Source organism: Muscardinus avellanarius (assembly GCF_963383645.1).
Source record: "Muscardinus avellanarius genome assembly, chromosome: 15".
Taxonomy (NCBI): domain Eukaryota; kingdom Metazoa; phylum Chordata; class Mammalia; order Rodentia; family Gliridae; genus Muscardinus; species Muscardinus avellanarius.
Window position 1 is genome coordinate 41,318,299 of NC_137801.1, and position 23,481 is coordinate 41,341,779.

General features: G+C 40.6%; 1 protein-coding gene across 3 annotated transcripts in view; it reads left to right on the forward strand.

The window, feature by feature from the left end:
- MSH2 (mutS homolog 2) overlaps positions 1 to 23,481 on the forward strand; it is a gene marked incomplete at both ends in the record, with an annotated part of 61,955 nt that overhangs the window by 20,532 nt on the left and 17,942 nt on the right. For all 3 annotated transcript variants that reach the window (XM_080711719.1, XM_080711720.1, XM_080711721.1), the window contains 4 exons: positions 587 to 786; positions 12,074 to 12,183; positions 19,862 to 19,985; positions 23,197 to 23,347. In XM_080711719.1, the coding sequence (XP_080567845.1) occupies positions 587 to 786; positions 12,074 to 12,183; positions 19,862 to 19,985; positions 23,197 to 23,347 (585 nt within the window). The remainder of the gene's footprint in view (positions 1 to 586; positions 787 to 12,073; positions 12,184 to 19,861; positions 19,986 to 23,196; positions 23,348 to 23,481) is intronic.

Genomic DNA, 23,481 nt, shown 5'->3' on the forward strand with positions numbered 1-23,481 from the left:
ATGTTGAAACAAATTCTGTCTTAAGTTGTTGAGGTTTGTCCTGGAACCTGTGATCCTGTCTCAGCCTCTCAAGTACTGGGATTACAGGTCTGCGCCACCAAGCCCAGCTTTTGAATATCTTTAAAACCAGTTAGCATAAACTAGAGGTGTTGCTTTTTCTTTTTTCTTTTGTGGTACCTGGCATTGAACCCCAGGGGCATTTTACCTCCAAGCTACATCCTAGCCCTATTTTTTAGAAATGGGTCTCACTAAGCTGTTGAGGGTCTCTGGAAATAACTAAAGCAGGCCTGCTCGAACTTGAGATCCTCCTGTCTCAGCCTTCAAAGTACTAGGATTTAAAGTTGTGCCACCACGCCCAGCTGATGTGCCATTTCTCTTATGGGATTTGCAGAAATAAAACAGAGGAAAAAGAATCTATATATTTTATGTGTGTGTATTTGTTTTGTTTTTGTTGTTGAAGTAGTGCTGGGGTCAAACCCAGGGTCTTGCGTATATCTACTCTTATCATAGCTATGTCCCCAACCCTAGACAACAGATTTAATTTTATTAGAATATTAAATATTCATTTTCATGGAATTAATTTCAGATTAAATTTAGTGGAAATTTTTGTAGAAGATTCAGAATTGAGGCAGAGTTTACAAGAAGATTTACTTCGTCGATTCCCAGATCTTAACCGGCTTGCCAAGAAATTTCAAAGACAAGCAGCAAACTTACAAGATTGCTACAAACTCTACCAGGGTATAAATCAACTCCCAAATGTTTTACAGGCTCTGGAAAAGTATGAAGGTAATAAAATGATTCTGTTGCTTGTTTTTCTTCACTAAAATCTGTTTGGCAGATGTTCTGTCCTTAAAGTGTTGGTGCTGGTGGCTCTTTTTTTTTTTTTTTTTTGGCTCTGGGGATGGAACCCAGGGGCGTTCGACCTCCAAGCTACACCCCCTGCCCTATTTTTTATTCTTTATTTTGAAACCGGGTCTCACTGAGTTGCGGAGGGCCTCACTAAGTAGCTGAGGCTGTCCGTGAACCACGATCCTCCAGGTCTCAGCCTCCCAAATGCTGGGATTACAAGCGTGCGCCACCATGCCCGGCTCTAGGTGACTCTTCTTATGAAACATTTTTTAAGTTTTCTTAATAGGTTTATATTGGCCTACGCATCATGTTAGAAGCTAGGGATCATGAAATGGGTTAGATGTTTTGCTTTTTAGAATTAAATGTAGTCAGGTGTGGTGGCACAAACCTGTAACCCCAATACTTGCAGGCTGAGACAGGAGGATCACGGGTTTGAGTATAGACAGTAGCAAGACTCGCAGCAACCTAGGAAGATCCTTTGTGGTCCTGGGGAATTGAACTCAGAACATTCTACCTCTGAGCTACATCCTCAGCTGTATTTTATTTTTTATTTTGAAACAAAGTCTCTTTATTTATTTATTTTATTTATTTGTGATGAGGATTAAACCCAGAGGCATTCTACCTCTGAACTACAGTCTTAGCCCTATTTTATTTTATTTTATTTTTTTGAAACAAGGGTTCTAAATTGCTAAGGCTGGCCACGAACTTGTAATCTTTCTGTCTCAGTCTCCCAAATACTGGGATTACAATTGTATGCCACCACATCCAGCTGAGACTGTGTTTCAAAAACAAAAAATAACTAGGCTTGGTGGCAAATGCCTGTAATCCCAGTCCTTGGGAAGCTGAGACAGGAAGTTCATAGAGTAGAAGCCAACCTTGGCAATTTAGTGGGCTCTCAGCAACATAGTGAGACCTTGTTTCCAAATAATAAATAAAATCGAGCTGATGGTATAGCTTGGGCTTGGAGGTAGAATGCCTCTGGTTCAATCCCCAGTACCACTGGGAAAAAAATCAGCATTCCTTAGAACTGTTAAAACATACCTTTCTGGAGTGGGACATGTAGTTCAATGATAGAGTGCTTACTGTGCATGACTTTGGGTTTGATTGTTAGCACCACAAAACAAAACATATTTTAATATTGTAGGAAAGTTTTATTTTTCTTTGGCAGAGACTTAAATTCAACTTTATGATGACAATACAAAAATTATAGATGTAAACTAAAATTTAAGGTAGCCTTTTCCTTTATCTAGTGTAAAACAGCTATTCTCTATTCTGTAAATCAATATCTTCTCTTTGCCTTTTTTTTTTTTTTTTTTGGTGGTACTGGGGTTCCTGGAAGCCCTTCTATCTCCGGGCTACACTCCCAGACCTATTTTTACATTTTCATTTGGAAACAGGGTCTCCTAAGCCAGCGCCCGCGGCTGGCTTCGAACCTGCGCGATCCTCCTGTCTGCCTCCCAAGCGCGGGGATTACAAGCGTGTGCCACCACACCCGGCCCCTCCAACCCTATTTTATTTTTTATTTTAAAACAGGGTCTCCCTAAGTTGCTGAAAATCTCACTTGGTTGATGAGAGTCTCATTACTTGCTGAGGCTGTTTTTGAACCTGCAATCCTCCTGACTCAGCCTCCCAAGTATTGGGATTACAGGCATATGCCATCATGCCTGGCTGTAGGGCTCCATTTTATATTTATTTATTTATTTATTTATTTATTTATTTATTTATTTATTTATTTATTTATTTATTTATTTATTTATTTATTTGATGGTACTGGGGTTCCCGGAAGCCCTTTACCTCCGGGATACACTCCCAGACCTATTTTATACTTTTTTATTTTTGGAAACAGGGTCTCTTAAGCCAGCGGGGCTGGCTTTGAACCTGCGCGATCCTCCTGTCTCTGCCTCCCAAGCGCGGGGATTACAAGCGTGCGCCACCACGCCCGGCATTCTCTTTGCCTTTTTGATTTCATGTTGTTTTGTCTGTTTCCAACTGGATCAACTGGACATACAGGTGACAAGTATTAGGGATAGAAGAGGTCTAATAAAAATAGCCTCTCTAAATAATGCTCACCATTTACATTGTAACTATTTTGAACTTTTTTCTCTTATACCTCTCTCCCATTATATAGTAAATATTCTTTTATTTTTACTGATAAAGTTCTGGCTTTGATTAGGTACTCCATTAATTTTCTACCTCTCTCCTCTCCTCTTTAATGCTGATTTTCTTTTACTCTCTACTGGCTCTTTAGTACTAAATATTTTATTTATTTGTTTGTTTGTTTGTTTGTTTGTTATGTGATACTGGGGATGGAACCCAGAGGCATTCTACCTCCAGACATCCCCAGCCCTATTTTTATTCTTTATTTTGAAACGGTCTCACTGAGTTGCAAAGAACCTCACTAAGTAGCTGAGGCTAGTCACAAACTGCAATCCTCCTGTTTCGGCCTCCCAAATGCTAGGATTATAAGCATGCACCACCATGTCTGGCAGCACAAAGTATTTTAAAGTCCTACTTCTGTCCAACTTGCTTATTTTTTATTTATTTATTTTTTGGTAGTACTGAGGATTGAACCAGAGGCATTCTACCTCTGAATTACACTCCTAGCAGTGGTGTGTGTACGTGGAGGGGGGGTACTGGAGGTGGAACCCATGGGCCTTCTCTGAGCTATACCCCGAGCCCTACTTTATGTTTTTTACTTAGAAACAGGGTCTTGCTAAATTGCTGAGAGCTTCTGAGTTGCCGAGGCTGACTTCACACCTGCGATCCTCCTGTCTCAGCCTCACAGGAACTGGGATTACAGGGGTGCACCAGCACCTCCACCTCTTCATGTTTTATTTTGAAGTGGGATCTTGCTAAATTTCCAAGGACATCAGTAAGTTGCTGAGCCTGGGTTGAAGCCTACCTCATCCTCCCAAGTGCTGGGGTTACGGGCATGTACCACCACACACAGCTGTACCTATTTTATTTTGTGTGTAGGGGGAGGCTGGGGGTTGAACCGAGGGGCATTCTACCTCTGAGCCTCACCCCCATCCTTATTTTATTTTTAATTTGGAAACAAGGTCTCGCTAAGTTCTTAGCTGGTAGCCTCACTTATGTTACTGAGATTGGCTTCGAACTCTCTGTCTTCCTGTTTTGGCTTCCCAGGTAATGGAATTACAGGGATGCACCACTATGCCTGTCCATCTGTCCTATTTTAAATGCCATGTCTTATTCCTGGGTCCTTTTCTGGTACCATCCATATCTCTTCAGTCCAAGCCACATTTCTGAAAGCCTACACTTCTACCTCCCATTCGCTCACTTCCCTTCCATTCTTGACCACAGTGCTTGACTAGTATTTGCTGAGTTGTCTGTTGCTAAATCCAGTAACCAGCTCCAGTCCTTGCCTTACTGGCTTTTGCTGCCAAGTCTGACAGTCTTGATACTTTCCTCCAGGATTCTGTTAAATATTTTTGTGTTCTTCTTGTTATACAGCTTATTCTTTTCCAGACTTGCCTTTCCCTTAAGTGGCACCACCTCCAATGCTATTTTGGTCCACTTATTTAAATACCAGTAACATTAAAGATGAGATTCTTGAATAAGTTCTTAAAAGCACCCTGAAATCTTATGCAGAATTTTGTGTATATGATTTTTTTCTGGAGAAATGATCTGTAACTCATCATATGTAGTGGATCCCTTTAGCCACAGGAATATGTTACAAGACCCCCAGTGTGTGCCTGAAACTGTAGATAGTATCTGAACCCTATATATGTTATTTTTTTTCCCCTATATATATAGATGTTTCCTCTTTTTGTGTATTGGGACATTCCACCTCTAAGCTCCATCCCCAGCCCTTTTTTTGGGGGGGGGTTACTGGGGATGGAACCCAGGGGCATTCTACCTCTGAGCCACACCCCCAGCCCTATTTTTGATTCTTTATTTTTAAACAGGGTTTCACTGAGTTGCAAAGGGCCTCACTAAGTAGTTGAGGCTGTCCACAAACTGCAATCCTCCTGTCTCATCCTCCCAAATGCTAGGATTATAAGTGTGTGCCATCACACAGGTTTTTCCCTAGCCTCTTTTATTTTTTGTTTTGAAGCAGTTCTCATCAGATAATTTCTAAGAGTATCAGTACATTATTGAGGCTGTCTTTAAACCCATCCTTCTGTCTCAGCCTCTTAAGTACTGGGATTACAGGCATGTACTACCACGATTGGCTATTACATCTGATAAATGTTAATTTACAGATTTGGTACAGTAAGAGATGAATAACAATAATAAGGGAATAATTATAATACGATGTAATAAAAGTTTCAGGAATGTGATTTTGCCAAAGATAGTAGCCATACTCATCCTTCTTGTCAGAATTTGATACAGTGTCTACTGGATGAAATGAGATAAATGATGTAGATACTGATGTAGCATTAAGTCACATTAACTTTTGAGCTATACCCCAACCCTGCTATATATATATATATATATATATATATATATATATATATATATATATATATTTATATTGTGGTGCTGGGGATTGAACCCAGAGACATTCTACCCCAGCCTAATTTTATTTCTTATTTGGAAACAGGGTCTCACTAAATTGCTGGCAGCCTCACTAAGTTTCTTAGGCTGTCCTCGAACCTGTGATCCTCTGTCTCAGCCTCCCAAGTATGCAGATTATAGGGGTGCATCACCATGCCCAGCTCTGATTTTTATTTTTAAACAGGGTCTTATTAAGTTGTTGAAGATATTACTAAATTGCTAAGGCTATTCTTGAACCTATGATTTTTCTGTCTTAGCCTCCCAAGTACTAGGATTACAAGCTTGTGCCACCATGCCTAGCTCACTATTTATAAATTTTTTTGTTCATGTGTCTGGTAATAGGGATTGAACACATTGACATTCTACCTCTGAGCTATACCCTCAGCCCTATTCTAGTTTTTCTTTCTTTTCTTTTTTGAGGGATGAAACCCAGGGGCATTTTACCTCCAACTGACACCTCCAGCCCTATTTTTTATTCTTTATTTTGAAACAGAGTCTCACGGAGCTGCAAAGAGTCTCACTAAGTAGCTGAGCTGTCCATGAACCGCGATCCTCTGGTCTCAGGCTCCCGAATGCTGGGATTACAAGCGTGCGCCAACACACCTGGCTTTTATTCTTTATTTTGAAACAGGGTCTCCCTGAGTTGCAAAGGGCCTCACTAAGTTGCTAACATTGGCCATGAACCATGATCCTCCTGTCTCAGCCTCCCAAAAGTTGGGATCGTTTTTCTTTTGAAACAGGGTCTCGCTCAGTTGCTGAGGATCTCACTAAATTCTTGAGGCTGGCCTTGAACCTGTGATCCTCCTGTTTTAGCCTCCTAAGTGCTGGGATTACAGGGATGCGCCATCACACCCAGCCCCTCTTGACTTTTGATGATATGTCAGAACTTAGGGTGATCATCAATTTAGGATGATCTTGGGCCATTAACATGACTTTATCAGTGGTTGGGGATTCTTAATTAAGGGTTTTTATTTGTTGTTTTTTGTTTTGCTGAAACCTTCTGGCGGAAAATAATCAGTTGTCTTCCCCCCCTTTTTTTAAATTTGTGGTACTAGTGTTGGAACCAAGGGGCATTCTACCTCTGAGTTATACCCCAGCTCTATTTTATTCTTTTATTTTGAAACATAGTCTCACTAAGTTATTGAGACTGGCCATGAACCTGTAATCTTCCTGTCTCAGCCTCCTAAATATTGGGATTACAAGCGTGTGCCACCATACCTGACTGTGCCTTTTTCTTTTTTTTTTTTTTTTTGGTGGGTTTGGGGGTGGAACCCAGGGGCATTCAACCTCCAGGCTACACTCCCTGCCCTATTTTTTATTCTTTATTTTGAAACAGGATCTCACTAATTGCTGAAGGCCTCACTAAGTAGCTGAGGCTATCTGCGAATCGCGATCCTCCGGTCTCAGCCTCCTGAATGCTTGTGCCATCATGCCCAGCTCGCATTTTGTTTTGTTTTGTTTTTTAAAGTATTTCTGCAAGCCTGTCATGGTGGTACACACCTGTAATCTGTATACTTGGGAGACTGAGACAGAAGGATCGCAGGTTTGAGGACAAGTTTCAGCAATAGTGAGACTCCCATCAACTTAGCAAGCCTTGTTTCCAAATAATAAATAAAATCAGGCTGGAGGTATATCTTGAAGGTAAAATGCCTCAGGATTCAATCCTCATTACTACAAAAATAAAAAAGTATTGTGTAGATTTTAGTCCATTGGTGCTTATATGAATGATTTTAATCCTACATTATACCTGAGTATCGCATCTCCTAATGTTGTCCTTAAATATATCTCTCCAGTTTGAAACACTTTGGCAAATTTTGGTAATATTCACTTTCCTGATTCTGCTTTAGTTTCTTCCTCGTGTTCCTCTTTCTCTGAAGATAACTCAAGTTCTTTCCTCTTGTGTTGACAAGACTCAGTGGACTTCAGAATGTTCTTCCACTTATACATTAATCATGTTAACAACTTCGTCTCTACCAACTTGTCTTTCTGTAGGAATGATTTTCTTAATTACTTTTAACCAATCTCCAGGAAATGTTCAAAATCATTCACAATTTCACTCCAGAAATTCTTCCAGCAGTCATTTACAGTTTCTAGTTTTAATTTATCTATTGCAACCTTGGTGACTATTATGAATAATTTCTAAGGTCACATTATGTCTGTACTAGACTTTGTTATCAGTCATTGATCAGATGTGACAAAATACTAGACAGATAAGTATCCTCTTTTTTTTTTTTTTTTTTTTTTTTTTTGCGGGTCTGGGGATGGAACTCAGGGCCATTTGACCTCCGAGATACACCCCCTGCCCTATTTTTTATTCTTTATTTTGAAACCGGGTCTCACTGAGTTGCAGAGGGCCTCACTACGTAGCTGAGGCTGTCTGCGAACCGCGATCCTCCGGTCTCAGCCTCCCGAATGCTGGGATTACAAGCGTGCGCCACCACGCCCAGCAAGTATCCTCTTTTGAGGGAGGGTTCTAGGGTTTGAACTCTTGGGCACTCTATCTCTGAGCCACACCCCTAGCTCTTTTTACTTTGTATTTTTATCTTTTTAAATTTAATTAATTAATTTATTTTTGTGGTACTGGGGATGGAACCCAGGGGCATTCTGCCTCTGAGCTACACCCCCCAGCCCCTTTTTTTTTTTTTTTTTATTCTTTATTTTGAAACTGGGTCTCACTGAGTTGCAAAGGGCCTAAGTAGCTGAGGCTGTTCTTGAACCGTGATCCTCCAGTCTCAGCCTCCTGAATGCTGGGATTACAAGCATGCGCCACCATGCCCGGCTTAGTTTTTATTTTAAAACAGTATCTCGCTAAATTGCTGAAGCTGGCCTCAAACCTTGTGACTAGCCTTCCAAGTATTGGGATTTCAGGCTTGTGCCACTATTCCTGGCTAGATGTGTGTGTGTCTTACAAACTAAATGATGTCCTGATCAAGGGGTAGAAGGACTGGTGCATTGTATTTGGAGGTAAAAACATAACCTCCCTGGGTATGGTGGCACTCACCTCTAATTCCAGCTACTCGGGACACTGAAGCAGGAAGAGCACAAGTTTGAGGGCAGCTGGGGCAACTTAGTGAGAACCTGTCTCAAAAAAACCCAAAAAGGGCCTTGAATGTAGCTCAGTGATAAAACAACCCTAGATTTATTCCCCAATACTGTGATGAATGGATGAATATTTATATATAATTTTTTAAAAATATAATAGCCAGGTATTAGGCTCATGTTTGTAATCCCAGCATTTGGAAAGCTGAGACATGAGGATCGTGCAGGTTTGAAGCCAGCCTCAGCTAGTTAGTGAGACCCTTTGCAACTCAGTGAGAATGTGTTTCAAAATAAAGAATAAAAATAGGGCTGGTGGTGTAGCTCAGAGGTAGAATGCCCCTGGATTCCATCCTTAGTTTCGTTAAAAAAAAAAAAAAAGTTTAAATTCCAACCGTGTGTGCGTGTGTGTGTGAGAGAGAGAGACAAACAGACAGACAGTCAGTCAGTCAGTCACTGGGGATTGAACTAGGGCATTCATTATTCTTCCTCTGGGTGATACACCCATCTCTTTTTTATTTTGAAATAGTGTCTTGCTAAGTTACTGAGAGGCTTGCAAAGTTTATAATTTGGGGATGAAGCATTGGTGCAAACATTCCATAAACATAATGACTGTTAACCACACTTTCTGATTATGTTTCTAGAAAGAACATTGGCAGATACTTTGTTGTTGGCGTAATTTTTTTTATGGTACTAGGCCTGGAACTCAGGGGCCTTTTACCCCCGAGCTACACCCCCAGACCTATTTTATATTTTATTGGAACCAGGGTCTTGCTATGTTGCTGAGAGCCTCAGTGTGTTGCTGAGGATGATAGTGAGCCTGCAGTCCTCCTGACTCAGCCTACCACGTATTGGGATTACAAGTGTGTGCCACCACGCCCTGCCTTTTTGTTGTTTTTGAGGGTATGTGTGATCTTTATTGCATATGCTACACCTGGCTTTATGTTTTGCAGCATTTCCATATAGTTCCAGAGCTAATCTGTCGTCCTATGTTTTATGCTTTAGCTCCTTAACATTGATTTCATGAAGAAAAACTAAAACAAACAATTGTATTTTTTTTTTTAACTGATGATTGAATCCAGTGGTATACAATTCAACCTCTGTGCTATACACCCAGCTTTTTTGTTTTGAAACAGGGTCTCACTATATTGCTGAGTCTGGCCTCCAATCTGTGCTCCTCTCGTGTGTGCGTCGCACATTCTGGGATAACAGGCATGCACCACCTCATCTAGCCGCAGTGTTCCCTTTTATTATGTGTATGATTGAAGCTAGGGTTGTACTGCCACTCACCTAGTCTTATTTTCGAACAGGGTCTCACTACATTACCAAGCATTGGCCTTGAACATGCAATCCTTCTGTGTCTGACTCCCAAGTACTGGGATTATATGTGTGCCACGAGGCCAAGCTAGTGTTCCTTTTTTTTTTTTTTAACTTTAGTCTCTACTGATAAAAGAATATTAGCTGAGTTGATTTAATTAATTGACCCATGTTATACTGAAAGACTATTATTCAGAGCTGTTATAGATCATAAGAGGACTGAGGGTATAGCTGAGTTCAGTTCTCAGGACAAAAAAGAAGCAAAAAAGCAGAAACAGGAAGAGGTTCAATAAACACTTGGAGTACTCATCAAGTTAGAAGTTAGAAGATAGGAGGATCGCGCAGGTTCGAAGCCAGCCGCGCTGGCTTAAGAGACCCTGTTTCCAAAAATAAAAAAGTATAAAATAGGTATGAGAATGTAGTCCGGAGGTAGAAGAGCTTCCAGGAACCCCAGTACCACCAAAAAAAAGAAAAAGAAAAAAAGAGAGAGACAGCTAGTTACTGAAGCTGTGACGGGGAGCATCAAGCACTCGCCTGCTCCTAGAGTATAAGGGAAGCAGACATTCAGCAAGTACTCTCACACGGATGGACGTATGGGTTTGTGCGTGTGGTGCAAAGGACGACCCAGAATTTGTGCATGCTACGCAAGCACACTTACCAATGAGCTACATTCCCAGTCCTCAATGTGTCTTTTGTTTGTTTTGTTTTGTTTGTTACTAGGGATTGAACCCAAGGGCAGTCTACCTGTGAGCTATACCTCTAGCCTTTTTAAATTTTGAAATGTGTTTTCACTACGTTGCTAGGAGGTCTTGCTGAGTTTCTGAGGCTGTACTTGAACCTGCAATCCTCCTGTCTCAGCTTCCAAAGTAGTAGGGTTATAGGCAGAATACTGTTTTTTTTTTTAGGTCTGGGATGGAACCCAGAGGCATTTGACCTCCGAGCCACACCCCCTGCCCAATTTTTATTCTTTATTTTGAAACAGAGTCTCACTGAGTTGCGGAGGGCCTCACTAAGTAGCCGAGGCTGTCCGCGAACCGCGATCCTCCTTGTCTCAGCCTCCCGAATGCTGGGATTACAAGCGTGCGCCACCATGCCTGGCTGAATACTATTTTTTGTGTGTGTGGATTTGGGGGTGGAACCCAGGAGCATTCAACCTCTGAGCTACACTTCCTACCCTGTTTTTTATTCTTTATTTTCAAACAGGGTCTCACTGTGTTGCAGAGGGCCTCACTACGTAGCTGAGGCTTTCCATGATCCTCCGGTCTCAGCCTCCAGAATGTTGGGATTACAAGCGTGCACCACCACTCTCAGCTACTATTTTTAAATATATAAAACACATAGAGTTGTAAAGGTAACAAATTCTGCTGAAATGTGTTTAGAAAAGTACCTAACAACTTTTTGTGTGGTACTGAGGATTAAACCCAAGGACGCTACTACTGTGCTACATCCCTAGCCCTTTTAATTTTGGACACCAGGGTCCAGCATATACTTTTAAATAGCAGTAAGCAAAGTTCAAGTATTCAAATACTTGATTTAATCTCTATTAAATGAAACACTATGTTTCTAATGAAAATTAGGAATATAAAGTAAGGCAGAGTCTTTTTTTTTTTTTTTTGGTGGTACTGGGGTTCCTGGAAACCCTTCTACCTCCAGGCTACACTCCCAGACCTATTTTTATATTTTTATTTGGAAACAGGGTCTCTTAAGCCAGCAAGGCTGGCTTCAAACCTGCTCAATCTTCCTGGGGATTACAAGCGTGCGCCACCACGCCCAGCCAGAGTCTTATTTTTAATGGCTTTGGTGTGTGTGTGTGCGCGCGCGCACCAGTGCTTGTTCTAGTTATTAAGGATTGAACCAGGGGCATTCTACCTCTGAACTATACCCAAGCCCAATTTTTTCTTTTTTTGAAACTTGGTCTCACCAAGTTACTGAAGGCCTCGCAAGTTGCTGAGGCTGACCTCAATCCTCTGTCTCACCCTCCAAGTACTAGGCATGGGTAATCCACAAGTAGACTGGGTTATTTGATCTACAAGAAATGAGATTTGTTTAGTTGTAATTAATGTTGCATTTCTACATCTAGGATTCCTTACGAAAGATGACAGACATGCAGGAGATGCATTATTTTATTAGTGGGAAACTTTTTGGTGATATATCACATCATTTTCTTATCTATAAAATGAGTACTAATTTTGAATTAAAACACTCAAGTAAATAGTAACTTTGGGGACCTGCTGTACTATTTGTGCTTTTTGTATTAAATGGTATCCATTATCTCAGTAAAAAATTTTTAGGGTCTATAGTCCTATATTTTAAAAACATCTTTTAATTTGTTTATTTTTCTTCTTTTTTTCAGGAAGACATCAGGCGTTGTTATTGTCAGTTTTTGTGTCTCCTCTTATTGATCTTCGTTCTGATTTCTCCAAGTTTCAGGAAATGATAGAAACAACTTTAGATATGGATCAGGTATGCAGTATACTTTTTGGTTTTCTTTTCCTTTGAGCAGTACTGGGGATTGGATCCAGGAGTGGTGTACTGCTGAATTACATCTCCAGTCCTTTATATTTATTGAGATAGGATCTCACTAAGATGACCAGACTACAAAAGAGCATATTTTTGAAAAGTTAAATTGTGTTAGAGAAATTTGTTGTTGTTGTTGTTGCTCTTGTTGTTGTTGTTGTTGTTGTTGTTGTTACTGGGGATTGACAGGAACATTCCACTCTGAGCTACACCCATAGCCTCCTTATCATTTTTTGTCTTGCTAAGTTGCTGAGGCCAGCCTGAACCTGCGATCCTCCTGTCTCAGCCTCCCAAGAACTGGGGTTACAGGTGGGTGCCACAGTGCCTGACTTTCTTTTGAGACAGGGTCTTGGCTAGGTTGCTGAGAGCCTCATTAAGTTACTGAGGAGGTCTCGAACCTGCAATCCTCCTGTCTTAGCCTCCCAAGTACTGGGATAATGGACATGTACCACTGTGCCCAGCTGCATGGCTTTAATATTTTAGCTGGGTGTAGTGCTGCATGGCTGTCATCCCAGTACTTGGGAGGCTGAGACAGAGGATCCCAGGTTTGAGGCTGTCCAGCTGCTTAGCACAACTGTGTTACAAAATAAAAAATAAAAGGGGCTAAGGGTGTAGCTCAGGTAGAATGCCCCTGGGTTTAATCCCCAGCACCAACAAAAAAGAGAGGGGTATGTTGTAATTTTTTAAGCTAAATTTTTTATTAAAATGATTATGCAGGGAATATGTACTTGAATTTTTCATTTGAACAGTTTGGTTTGCATTCTTCTTACTACCTGTGAGTTTGAGTTAATATTTGTCCAATATAATCTTTTATTTTTTTTCCCTGTGGTACTGAGGAAGGAACCCAGGGGCATTCTGCCTCCAAGCTACACCCTTAGCCCTATATATGTTTTTTTTTTTTTTTTTCGGAACTGGGGACAGAAACCAGGGTCATTGTACCTCCAAGATACACCCCCCCGGTCCTATTATTTAGTCTTTTTATTTTTATTTATTTATTATTATTATTATTATTATTATTATTATTATTATTGGCATTGGGGATGGAACCCAGAGGCTTTCTACCTCCGGGCTATACTCCCAGACCTCTTTTATATTTTATTTGGAAACAGGGTCTCACTAAGTTGCTGAGAGCCTCACTAAGTAGCTGAGGCTGGCTTCGAACCTGTGTGGTCCTCTTGTCTCAGCCTCCCAAGCGCAAGGATTACAAGCGTGCACCATTTGAGACTTAAAGAAGATAAATCGATAAATCTCAAGCTAGGCATAGTGGTGTGTGCCCAGTGCTAGGAGGCTTGAGCCAGGAGGATCACCAGTTTGGGGAAAGCCTCAGCAACTTAATGAAGCCCTGTGCAACTTAGTGAGATCCTGTTTCAAACTAAAAAATAAGGTAGGGATATGTAGCTCAGAGGTGGAATGCTTCTGAGTTTAATCTGCAGTGCCATACACAAAAAATGTTAAATTTCTTTTGTGTGCTCTCTGCATTTTAATAGTGTATGAGAGCCGGGCATGGTGCCACACGCTTGTAATCCCAGCCTTTGGGAGGCTGAGACAGGAAGATCACACAGGTTCAAAGCCAGCCTCAGCTACTTAGTGAGGCTCTCCGCAACTTAGTGAGCCCCTGTTTCAAAATAAAGAATAAATAGAGCAGGGGGTGTAGCTCAGAGGTCAAATGCCCCTGGGTTCCATTACCAGACCTGGAAAAAAAAGAATACTGTCACTGTAACAAGGATTTAGATTCTCTTTTTCTTTTTTCTGCAAATATCCCATGAGTGGCTAAAAGCAGGATCAAAGACTAGGGATTTCTGTCTTCATTTCACATCTCTTTACTTTGTTCTGAACACCCTGGATTTCAGGAAAAATAGGTGTGATGGATAAACATTTTGTGATGAGGTGAAGCCATTTCCCAGGCAACACAACTGATTTTATTCCTGACAAAGCCCTGCCTGACCATTCCTGAGATAATGATGGATATGATCACATCTGATCAAGATTGCCTGCTTTGACTGCTTTGTAAAGCCTCTCGCTATGCAAACCTCTGATCCTGCTCTTTTTATAAAACCTCAGAGTTGTTTTCAGCCCTTTGAAGACAGGGCTAAGGACATGAGTCCTTGTCTTTCCAGTGGTGTACACTTGTAAAGTACCTTTCATGTTTTTTGCCTTTTATGTTTGGTTTCTAGGGTGAGTTTTTGGAATTGATTTGTTGGAATCTATGAGTCATGCCTCTGGCCTGGGGCTCTAGTAATACCAATACAGAGCCATTTAAACAGTGACTGTGGCCAGGGATATAGAGTGGGATTATTGACTTTGGTCACCATGATTGGCTATGGAGTCAGCTCCCTTCCTGGAAGAGCTATACAAAGTATTCACACTGCAGAAGGGAGAAAGAGGGAAGAACTGTTGTGTAGACCATTAATAGTGTCTTCTAGGACACTAGTTTTCCATGGCTGATAGTATGGTATTGTCTCAAATAAATTAGATCCTAGTTAAAAACCTGCTCTAGAAAGCTGGTGTGGTGGCCCATGCTTGTAATCCAAGTATTTGGGAGGCTGAGACAGGAAGATTCCAGATTTGCAGCCAGCCTCAGCTACTTAGTGAGGCCCTCTGCAACTTAGTGAGACCCTGTTTCAAAATAAAGAATAAAATAGGGCTGGGGGTATAGCTCAGAGGTAGAATGTCCCTGGGTTCAATTCCCAGTACTGTGAAAACAAACAAACAAAAAACTGCTCTAGAAACTTTAGGGAGTTGACTTAAATATAGTATCTTCTTTATTCTGTTTCAAACCTTTAAACTTGTCTCAACCCCGCACTGTCATTACAAATATTTATAAAGAATTTAGGCTTTCAAATTATATGATTCAGATCCACTTTGAGGAAATTTCCAGGGAATATCAATTGTTTTATGTATAATTCTTGAAAGCTTGACTATTTTCCAGCTGTGCACTTAAGGAGTTCTGTGATGGATCAGTTATCTACATGAATGATTCAGTTAGGCCCCCAGCCTGTGTATAATGCTTCAAGTGTTTTTGTAGTTGTTTTCCATAAAACTTTGAAAAATTTTTGATTGTCTCAAAGGAGACAATGACTTTTCACAAAAACATTAATTATATTACCTAACTCATTAGACTTTGCTTAGAATTTCTCCAGGTATGATCCTATGTCTAAACAATCCAAAAGCTACCTAGCACTTGATGCCTTCCTTCTCTCAAACTAGTTTTAAGTAAACATCCAGTGTGCCAAAAATAGTGCATACATACGCCCACACGATATGATGATCCATTCTTCTTACAAACTGACTTAGAGCCAGGTGTGGTGCCACACGCCTATAACCGCAGCTTCTCCATAAGACAGCAGTGTCACAAACTAGCCGGGCATGGTGGTATATGCTCTAATCTCAGTATTTGGGGGACTGAGACAAGAGATCTGTAGGTTCTAGGTCAGTGTTCAGTAACTTAGATCCAATTTCTAAATAAAAAATTTAAAAGGCTGAGGTTACATCTCAGATGTAGAATGCCCTGAGTCCATAGTACCAAAATATATCAAAAGTAGCTATTTCTATACTCTTTTATTTCTTTACATGTTTAAAATACACTTGTTTAATATCACATCTAAAATTTATTGGGTTTTATTTGTTTGTTTGTTCATTTTGGGTGCTGGGGATTAAACCGGAGCTGAGCTACATTGTTAGCACTTTTTTATTTTTGTTATTTTTGTGTGACAAGGCCTCACTAAATTAACCAGTCTGCCTTCTAACTTTATTTATTTATTTATTTATTTATTTATTTATTTATTTATTTATTTATTTTGGTGGTACTGGGGTTCCTGGAAACCCTTCTACCTCCGGGCTATACTCCCAGACCTATTTTTATACTTTTTTATTTGGAAACAGGGTCTCTTAAGCCAGCGCAGCTGACTTCAAACTGCGCGATCCTCCTGTCTCCACCTCCCAAGTGCTGGGATTACAAGCGTGCGCCACCACGCCCATCTGCCTTCTAACATTTGATCCTTTTGCCTTGGCCTCTGTATATCTGGGATCACAGACATCTTTATTGGGTTTTAATCCATTACTCGTTTTTGTGTAATCTTGTTTCTTTGTTTCATGTGTTTAGATTGTGAGTTCTTACTTACCTGGGTTTAGAGCTAATCATACATCCTACCGGGTGAAATTTTGCTTCTTTGCCAGAGATGACTCATAATGTAATTAGCCAGGTAAAACTTAAATTCCCAGCCTGGAGCTTTCCAGATTTATTAGTGTGAAGATTTAATTGCTAAAAAAGAAACCCAGAGGAATGCTAGATGGTGTGTGCCTATAATTTCTGTATTGGGAGACTGAGACAGAAGAATCCCCGGGGAGAGCAAAGGAGGAGAAGGGAAGGGAGAGACAAAAGAAACTCAGAGTAAATAATAGTGGTGGACATTAGTTTTCTTAATAACAGTCTGGGCATACTAGAAAGAGGCTAGCCAATCCATCTCTATTATTTATTTATTTATTGTGGTACTGGGGATGGAGCCCAGGGGCATTCTACCTCAAAGCTACACCCCCAGCCCTATTCTTTTTTTATTTTGAAATGGCCTCACTAAGTTACAGAGGCTGTCCTTGAACTTAAGATCCTCCTGTCTCAACCTCCCAAGTACTGGCATTACAAGCGTGTACCACCATGCCCAACTATTTTTTATTTTTAAATAGGGTCTTGCTAAGTTGTTGAGGCTGGCCTCAAACTTGCAGTCCTCCTGTCTCAGCCTCCCAGGTACTAGGATAATAGGCATGTGCCACTGTGTCCAGCTGGTACACATCATCCTGCTCATATTCTGTTGGCCAGAATTTATTCAGAAACTTATACCTTAGCTGCAAAGGAAGCTGGGAAGGGTATTCTTTGTTCTTGGTTAACTAACTGCCCTGCTAAAAATGGTCATTTCTATCACTGAAGAAGGAGGGGCTAATAGAATAAGCCAGTAACTGAAATTCTCTTTGTCTGCCAACACAAGTGGTAGGCATGTAAAACCCAAACCCGAGTGACTTAATCACCCCTGTCATGGAGAGTCGGCCCCACTTTTCCTTCCCTAGGGGACCAATCTCACAAAGGTAGGTTTCCCCTTTGGTTGCCATTTACTGTGGTGAGGGCTCAGAGCTTTAGTTTTATCCAGCTCCACTATACTTTTTTAAAAAAAATATATAATTTATCTAGTATTTCTAGGATGGTGGGGTTTGTTTTTTGTGGTACTGAGGATGGTACCCCAGGCAGTCTACCTCGGAGCTACCCCAGCCCTATTTTTTATTCTTTATTTTGAAACAGGGTTTCACTGAGTTACAAAGGGCCTCACTAAGTACCTGAGGCTGTTTGAGAACCGTGATCCTCCCATCTCTTTTTTTTTTTTTTTTTTGTGGTACTGGGGGTGGAACCCCAGAGGCTTTCTACCTCCGGGCTATACTCCCAGACCTATTTTTATATTTTATTTGGAAACAGGGTCTCACTAAGTTGCTGAGAGCCTCACTAAGTAGCTGAGGCTGGCTTCGAACCTGTGCGATCCTCCTGTCTCAGCCTCCCAAATGCTGGGATTACAAGTTTGTGTTATCACGTCCGGCCCAAGTGTGTGTGTGTGTGTGTGTGTGTTTGTTTGTAGGGGGGTTCTGTCTCCTTTTGGTGTTGCCTCATGCAGCCACTATGTTTTAGTCCCTGGGTAGGAAAGGCAACTAGTAGAGATCATAGGTTGTGTTTATAGAATGTTCTGTGTTAGATTAGAATACGTAGTTGGGCATCAGTGTACTTTATGATCTAAGATTGTTTGGAGGGTATGAAGCCCTGAATATTATTTTAGTAAGAGCCTAGTTTGCTTTTACCTTATTTTGCTTGGATCTCTCTAGCAGCCCTTTCAAAATACTGCTTTCTTACTTGAGGAAAGAAAATATAAAGTTACCCACTTTTTTTTTTTTTTTTTTTTTTTTTTTTTGTAGTTCTAGGGATTGAACCCAGGGCACTTTGCCTCTGAGCTACACCCGCATCCGATTTTTTTATTCTGCGAACCAGGAGCCTCCTGTTTCATTCTCCCAAATATTGGGATTACAAGTGTGCGCCACTATGCCCGACTCCCACTTAAAATTTATTCTCTCCAGATTTGGGATTATTAGTGAGAATTCTCAGTTTTGTTGGCTCATCAATAGGTGCCTGGAAGGTGGGTGTGAGATAGGAACTTAGCTTGACCTTTGTAGATTCATTGGAAGAGAATTCTATAGCAGCTTCAGTCCACCACTGTACCATATTTTTTCCCCTTCAAATATCTTAAGTCTTGGTATTGTTTCTAGATAATCTTTATTATCTTGAACCATTGTGCAGTGTAGTGTTTTATTATCTTCAAAATTTTATTCTAGCAGATAAAAATGTTTTTTATTTCTATTCCATTATTTGCTTGGATTGAATTCCTAGGAGTAAAATTGCCATGCCAAAGAGAATAACATGAGCCGGGCGTGGTGGCGCACGCTTGTAATCCAGGCATTCAGGAGGCTGAGACCTGGAGGATCGTGGTTCACGGACAGCCTCAGCTACTTAGTGAGGCCCTCTGCAACTCAGTGAGACCCGGTTTCAAAATAAACAATTAAAAAAAAAATAGGGCAGGGGAGTTGCTCGGAGGTCGAATGCCCCTGGGTTCCATCCCCAGACCTGCAAAAAAAAAAAGGGAATAACATGTATCTATGAGTCTCACTGCAAATTGCTTTTTTCTTTTATTTCTTTTCGCGCGTGCGTGTGTGTGTGTGTGTGTGTGTTACTGGGATTTGAGTCCATGAGCATTCTATCTCCCAGCTATAACCGCAGCCCTGTTTTATTTTTATTTTGAAACAGGGGCTCCCTAGTTTGAAAGCCTTACCTCATTACTTGCTGAGGCTTTAATCTGCCGTCTTCTTGTCTTAGCCTCCCAAGTACTGGGTTTACAAGTGTGTGCCATCACACCCAGCTTTTTCTTTTACTCTTTTCTTTTCTTGATGGTACTGGGGATAGAACCCAGGGGCTTTTTACCTCCAGGCTATACTCCCAGACTTATTTTACATTTTATTTGGAAACAGGGTCTCACTAAGTAGCTGAGGCTGGCTTCGAACTTTCTCGCCTAGGTTGGCCATGAACCAAGAGGTGGAATGCCCCTGAGTTCCATCCCCAGTATCGCCCCCCCCAAAATAAATTTTTTCTTATGTAGTCCACTTTAAGTATATGAAGATGTGCTCTGATTAAGTGCATAATAAATATAAGCTGTTTATCTCAACCTTATTTATTGAATATGTTTTTGTCATTTTGTTTTAGAACACTAATTTTCAAGCTTTTATATGTAATTGTCTGCACACTAAGAATTTTATTTTATTTATTTATTTTTGGTGGTACTGAGGGTGGACCCCAGGGTCTTTCTACCTCCGGGCTATACTCCCAGGCCTATTTTATATTTTATCTGGAAACAGGGTCTCACTAAGTTGCTGAGAGCCTCACTGAGTAGCTGAGGCTGGCTTCGAACCTGTGCTATCCTCCTCCAAAGTGTGGTATTACAAGCGTGCACCCCCATGCCCTTAAGTAAATAGAAGAAAATTATGCTTCATGATTTCCATCTTTATCCATTCTTTATGTAATTCAGCTACTCTGTTCTATTTATAGGTAGAAAACCATGAATTCCTTGTAAAACCTTCATTTGATCCTAATCTGAGTGAATTAAGAGAAGTAATGGATGGCTTGGAGAAGAAGATGCAGTCCACCTTAATAAGTGCAGCCCAGGATCTTGGTAGGAATGCGTCCCTGGAGGATTTAAGGATTCTTTTGTCTACCCAATGTCCACAGTGGTGCCAGAGTTAATCTTACTACTTCTCATCCCCGAGATGGTTCCACATTTTAGCCAAATGGAAATTGTTCAAAAGCCTTTGCACTCAGATAAAATAATTTTAGTCAGCGTGGTGGCGTACACTTATAATCCCTGCATTTGGGAGGCTGAGACAGGAGGATCATGGTTCGTGGCCAGCCTCAGCTAGTTAGTGAGGCCCTTTGCAACTCTGTGAGACCCTGTTTCAAAATAAAGAATAAAAAGATAGGGTTGGGGGCATAGCATGTACTTTGTGTTTCTGGGGATTGGACCCAGGGGCATTCTACCTCCAAGCTACACCACCAGTCTGTGTGTGTGTGTGTGTGTGTGTGTGTGTGTGTGTGTGTGTGTGTGTGTGTGTGTGTGTATGTATGTGTGTGTGCATACGTACATGTATGCACGCGCATACTTATTTATTTATTTTTGAAACTGGGTCTCCCTAGTTTGATAAAAGTCTCACTATCTGCTGAGGCTGTCCTTAAACCTGCGATCCTCCTTTTTCAGCTTCCCAGGTACTAGGATTACAAGCATGTGCCTCCACACCCAACTTAAATAAAAACTCTTTTAAATGTCACCTGTCATATATGCCTGATTCTCCTAGGGATAATTTGTTAGTTTGGCTTTGGGATTTCCAAGTACTTCATTAACTTATTTATTTTTATTAATTTCTATTTTCTATACTAGACTGTTAATTTCTAAGGGTTCACACTTTTTTTTTTTTTTTCAAGGTCTGGGGGTGGAACCCAGGGGCATTTTACCTCCAAGCTACACCCCCTGCCCTATTTTTTATTCTTTATTTTGAAAGAGAGTCTCACTAAGTTGTGGAGGGCCTCACTAAGTAGCTGAGGCTGTCCACGAACTGCAGTCCTCTGGTCTCAGCCTCCCAAATGCTGGGATTTACAAGCATGCGCCTCCACGCCTGGCTTCTCACCATTTTATTCTGGATACTAAGCCTGTTGTGCTGAACATCTCAAGCATCTTTTTAGAATAAAAAATGAATTATAGACTATTAGAAAACCCCTTGGGATAGTAATACTTAATTTTTAGAGAACCTGATGAAAGTTGTTGATTCTTTCCAAGAAAGGTACTTGCAAAAGATTTGCCTTAAAGCTACTTGAAGTCTGCCTTCCTCGCTTTCCAGCTAAATCTCTCTGAGACAGAGGTTTTAGGTAACTAGAGTTAAGGTTACTGTGTCGACTTACTAGAAAGGAAAAAGTACGTACAAATTTCTGTTTCACGGTGTGTTAACTTGTTGGTTTGACATTTTTCTGCTAACACTTGTAATATGAAGAAAGAATTAAGAATGTATCTGTAGGCATTAGTTATTGCCTATTTTTTTGCGTCCTAATGAGAAGATACTGGAAAACTTTGTTTAAATAGTTTGTTTTATAAAAAAAATGTTGTAAACAACATGAGCAGCAGTGAAAGTGAAGAGGAGACACTGGAGCTGGGGTGTTGCTCAATGGTAGCGCATTGCCTGGCATACATAAGGTCGTGGGTTTGAGCCTTAGAGCCAAAAGAAAAAGAAACTAAAAGTAGTGTAAGAAGGTTGGGAATTAGAAAACATGAGTTGAAGTTTTGGTTTGGAAACTTCTTTGTGAATTTACAAATTATTTAATTTTCTGTTCTTCAGCTTTATTTATTAAGACTCAAGCAACATCCCCAGCCCTTTTTTATTTTGAAACGGTCACACTAAGTTGCTGAGGCGGGTGTGCCACTTTGCCTGGCTTCAGTGCTTCGGTTGTAAAAGTTACACGTCGTCAGAAATACCTTTACAAAGCTGGTTGTGGTAATACACACCTGTATTGCGAGTACTTGAGAGGCTGAGACAGGAGAATTATGGATTTGAGATGAACCTATGGTCTAAAGATCAAAATGATGAGTGAAATTATGAAAAAAGGACAGTTATAACAGTTAAAAATCTCAGGTTCATACAGTCTAGTTTATCAGATTATTTGCTTTATGAACTTTTCTCTCTTTTTTTAGTTTTTTCGTGGCACTGTGGATTGAACCTAGGGTCATTCCACCTGTGAGCTACACTCCCATCCTTATTTTATTCTTTATTCTGCAACAGAGTCTCACTAAGTTTCTGAGGCTGGCTTCAAACCTGCAATCCTCCTATCTCAGCCTCCCAAATACTGGGATTACAAGCGTAATCCACCACACTTGGGTCCTTTGTGAAGTTTTCTACACTTAACAAAAAATATCTGTTCTAGTTTTCTTAGAGTTTCATTGTCAGTATCTCATGCTTTTTGTTTGGAAATTACATTTGGTCGTTTTATTTTCCTTTCTAATTTTTACAATACTGGAGATTAAATCCTGGGCTGTGGGCATGCTAGGCAAGTGTTCTACCACCCAGCTGCATTGCTAGCCCCCCGCCCCCTATTTGTGGTACTGGAATTGAACCAGGGGCATCCTACCTCTGAGCTACACCCCCAGTCCTATTTTACTTTTTATTTTGAAACAGGGTCTCACTAAGTTACCGAGGCTGGCTTCAAACCTGTGATCTCTTGTATCAGCCTCTCAAATACTGGGATTACAGGTGGGAGCCACCACGCCTAGCTAGCCCTCTTAAATTTTATTTTGAGACGGGAGTCTAAGTTGCCAGTCTAAGTTGGCCTTGAACTTGTGATTGTCCCACCTCAGCTTCCTAAATAGCTGGTATTACAGGTGCACATCGTATGTGGCAGTATTTGATCAGTTTTTACCCTAAATAGTTCCAAAGAATTACTTTAGCTAAGGAAAGATTCCTTGGGTGTGATTTCTCAGGTTAGACCATCCCTATGTATCTTCATATCTCTGTAACATCTGGGGCAGTGTGTGCTTCCTGTGCTCATGTTCTGTAGTCTTGGAGCATTTACCCAGAAAGCAGCTTCCTCTATTAAAATGATTATGCAGGGAATATGTACTTGAATTTTTCAGTTTAACAGTTTGGTTTGCTAGCTTGAAGATTTTATAGATCCTGTTCCATGTAGTTTTAGTAAAGTGGGATTTGGACCTTTTCCAGTCTGAAATATTAGTAAGTTCCAGTAAGCTGTCATGGAATGAAAGTATTTATTTCCTTATTTAGATTTAATTTTAGACAACACCTGTAGACATTTATGACATATGTATTCTTTTCTTCCTGGACATGAAGGATTGGATCCTGGCAAGCAGATTAAATTGGATTCCAGCACACAGTTTGGATATTACTTTCGTGTAACCTGTAAGGAAGAAAAAGTTCTTCGTAATAATAAAAACTTTAGCACAGTAGATATCCAGAAGAATGGTGTTAAATTCACTAACAGGTTTGCAAGTCTTTATTATACTTTAAGTCTTTAGTAGTTCCATGGTTTCTATGGTGAAATGTGAAAGGTTTTCTTTTTCTTTTTTTCTTTTTTTTTTGGTGGTACTGGGGTTCCTAGAAGCCCTCCTACCTCCG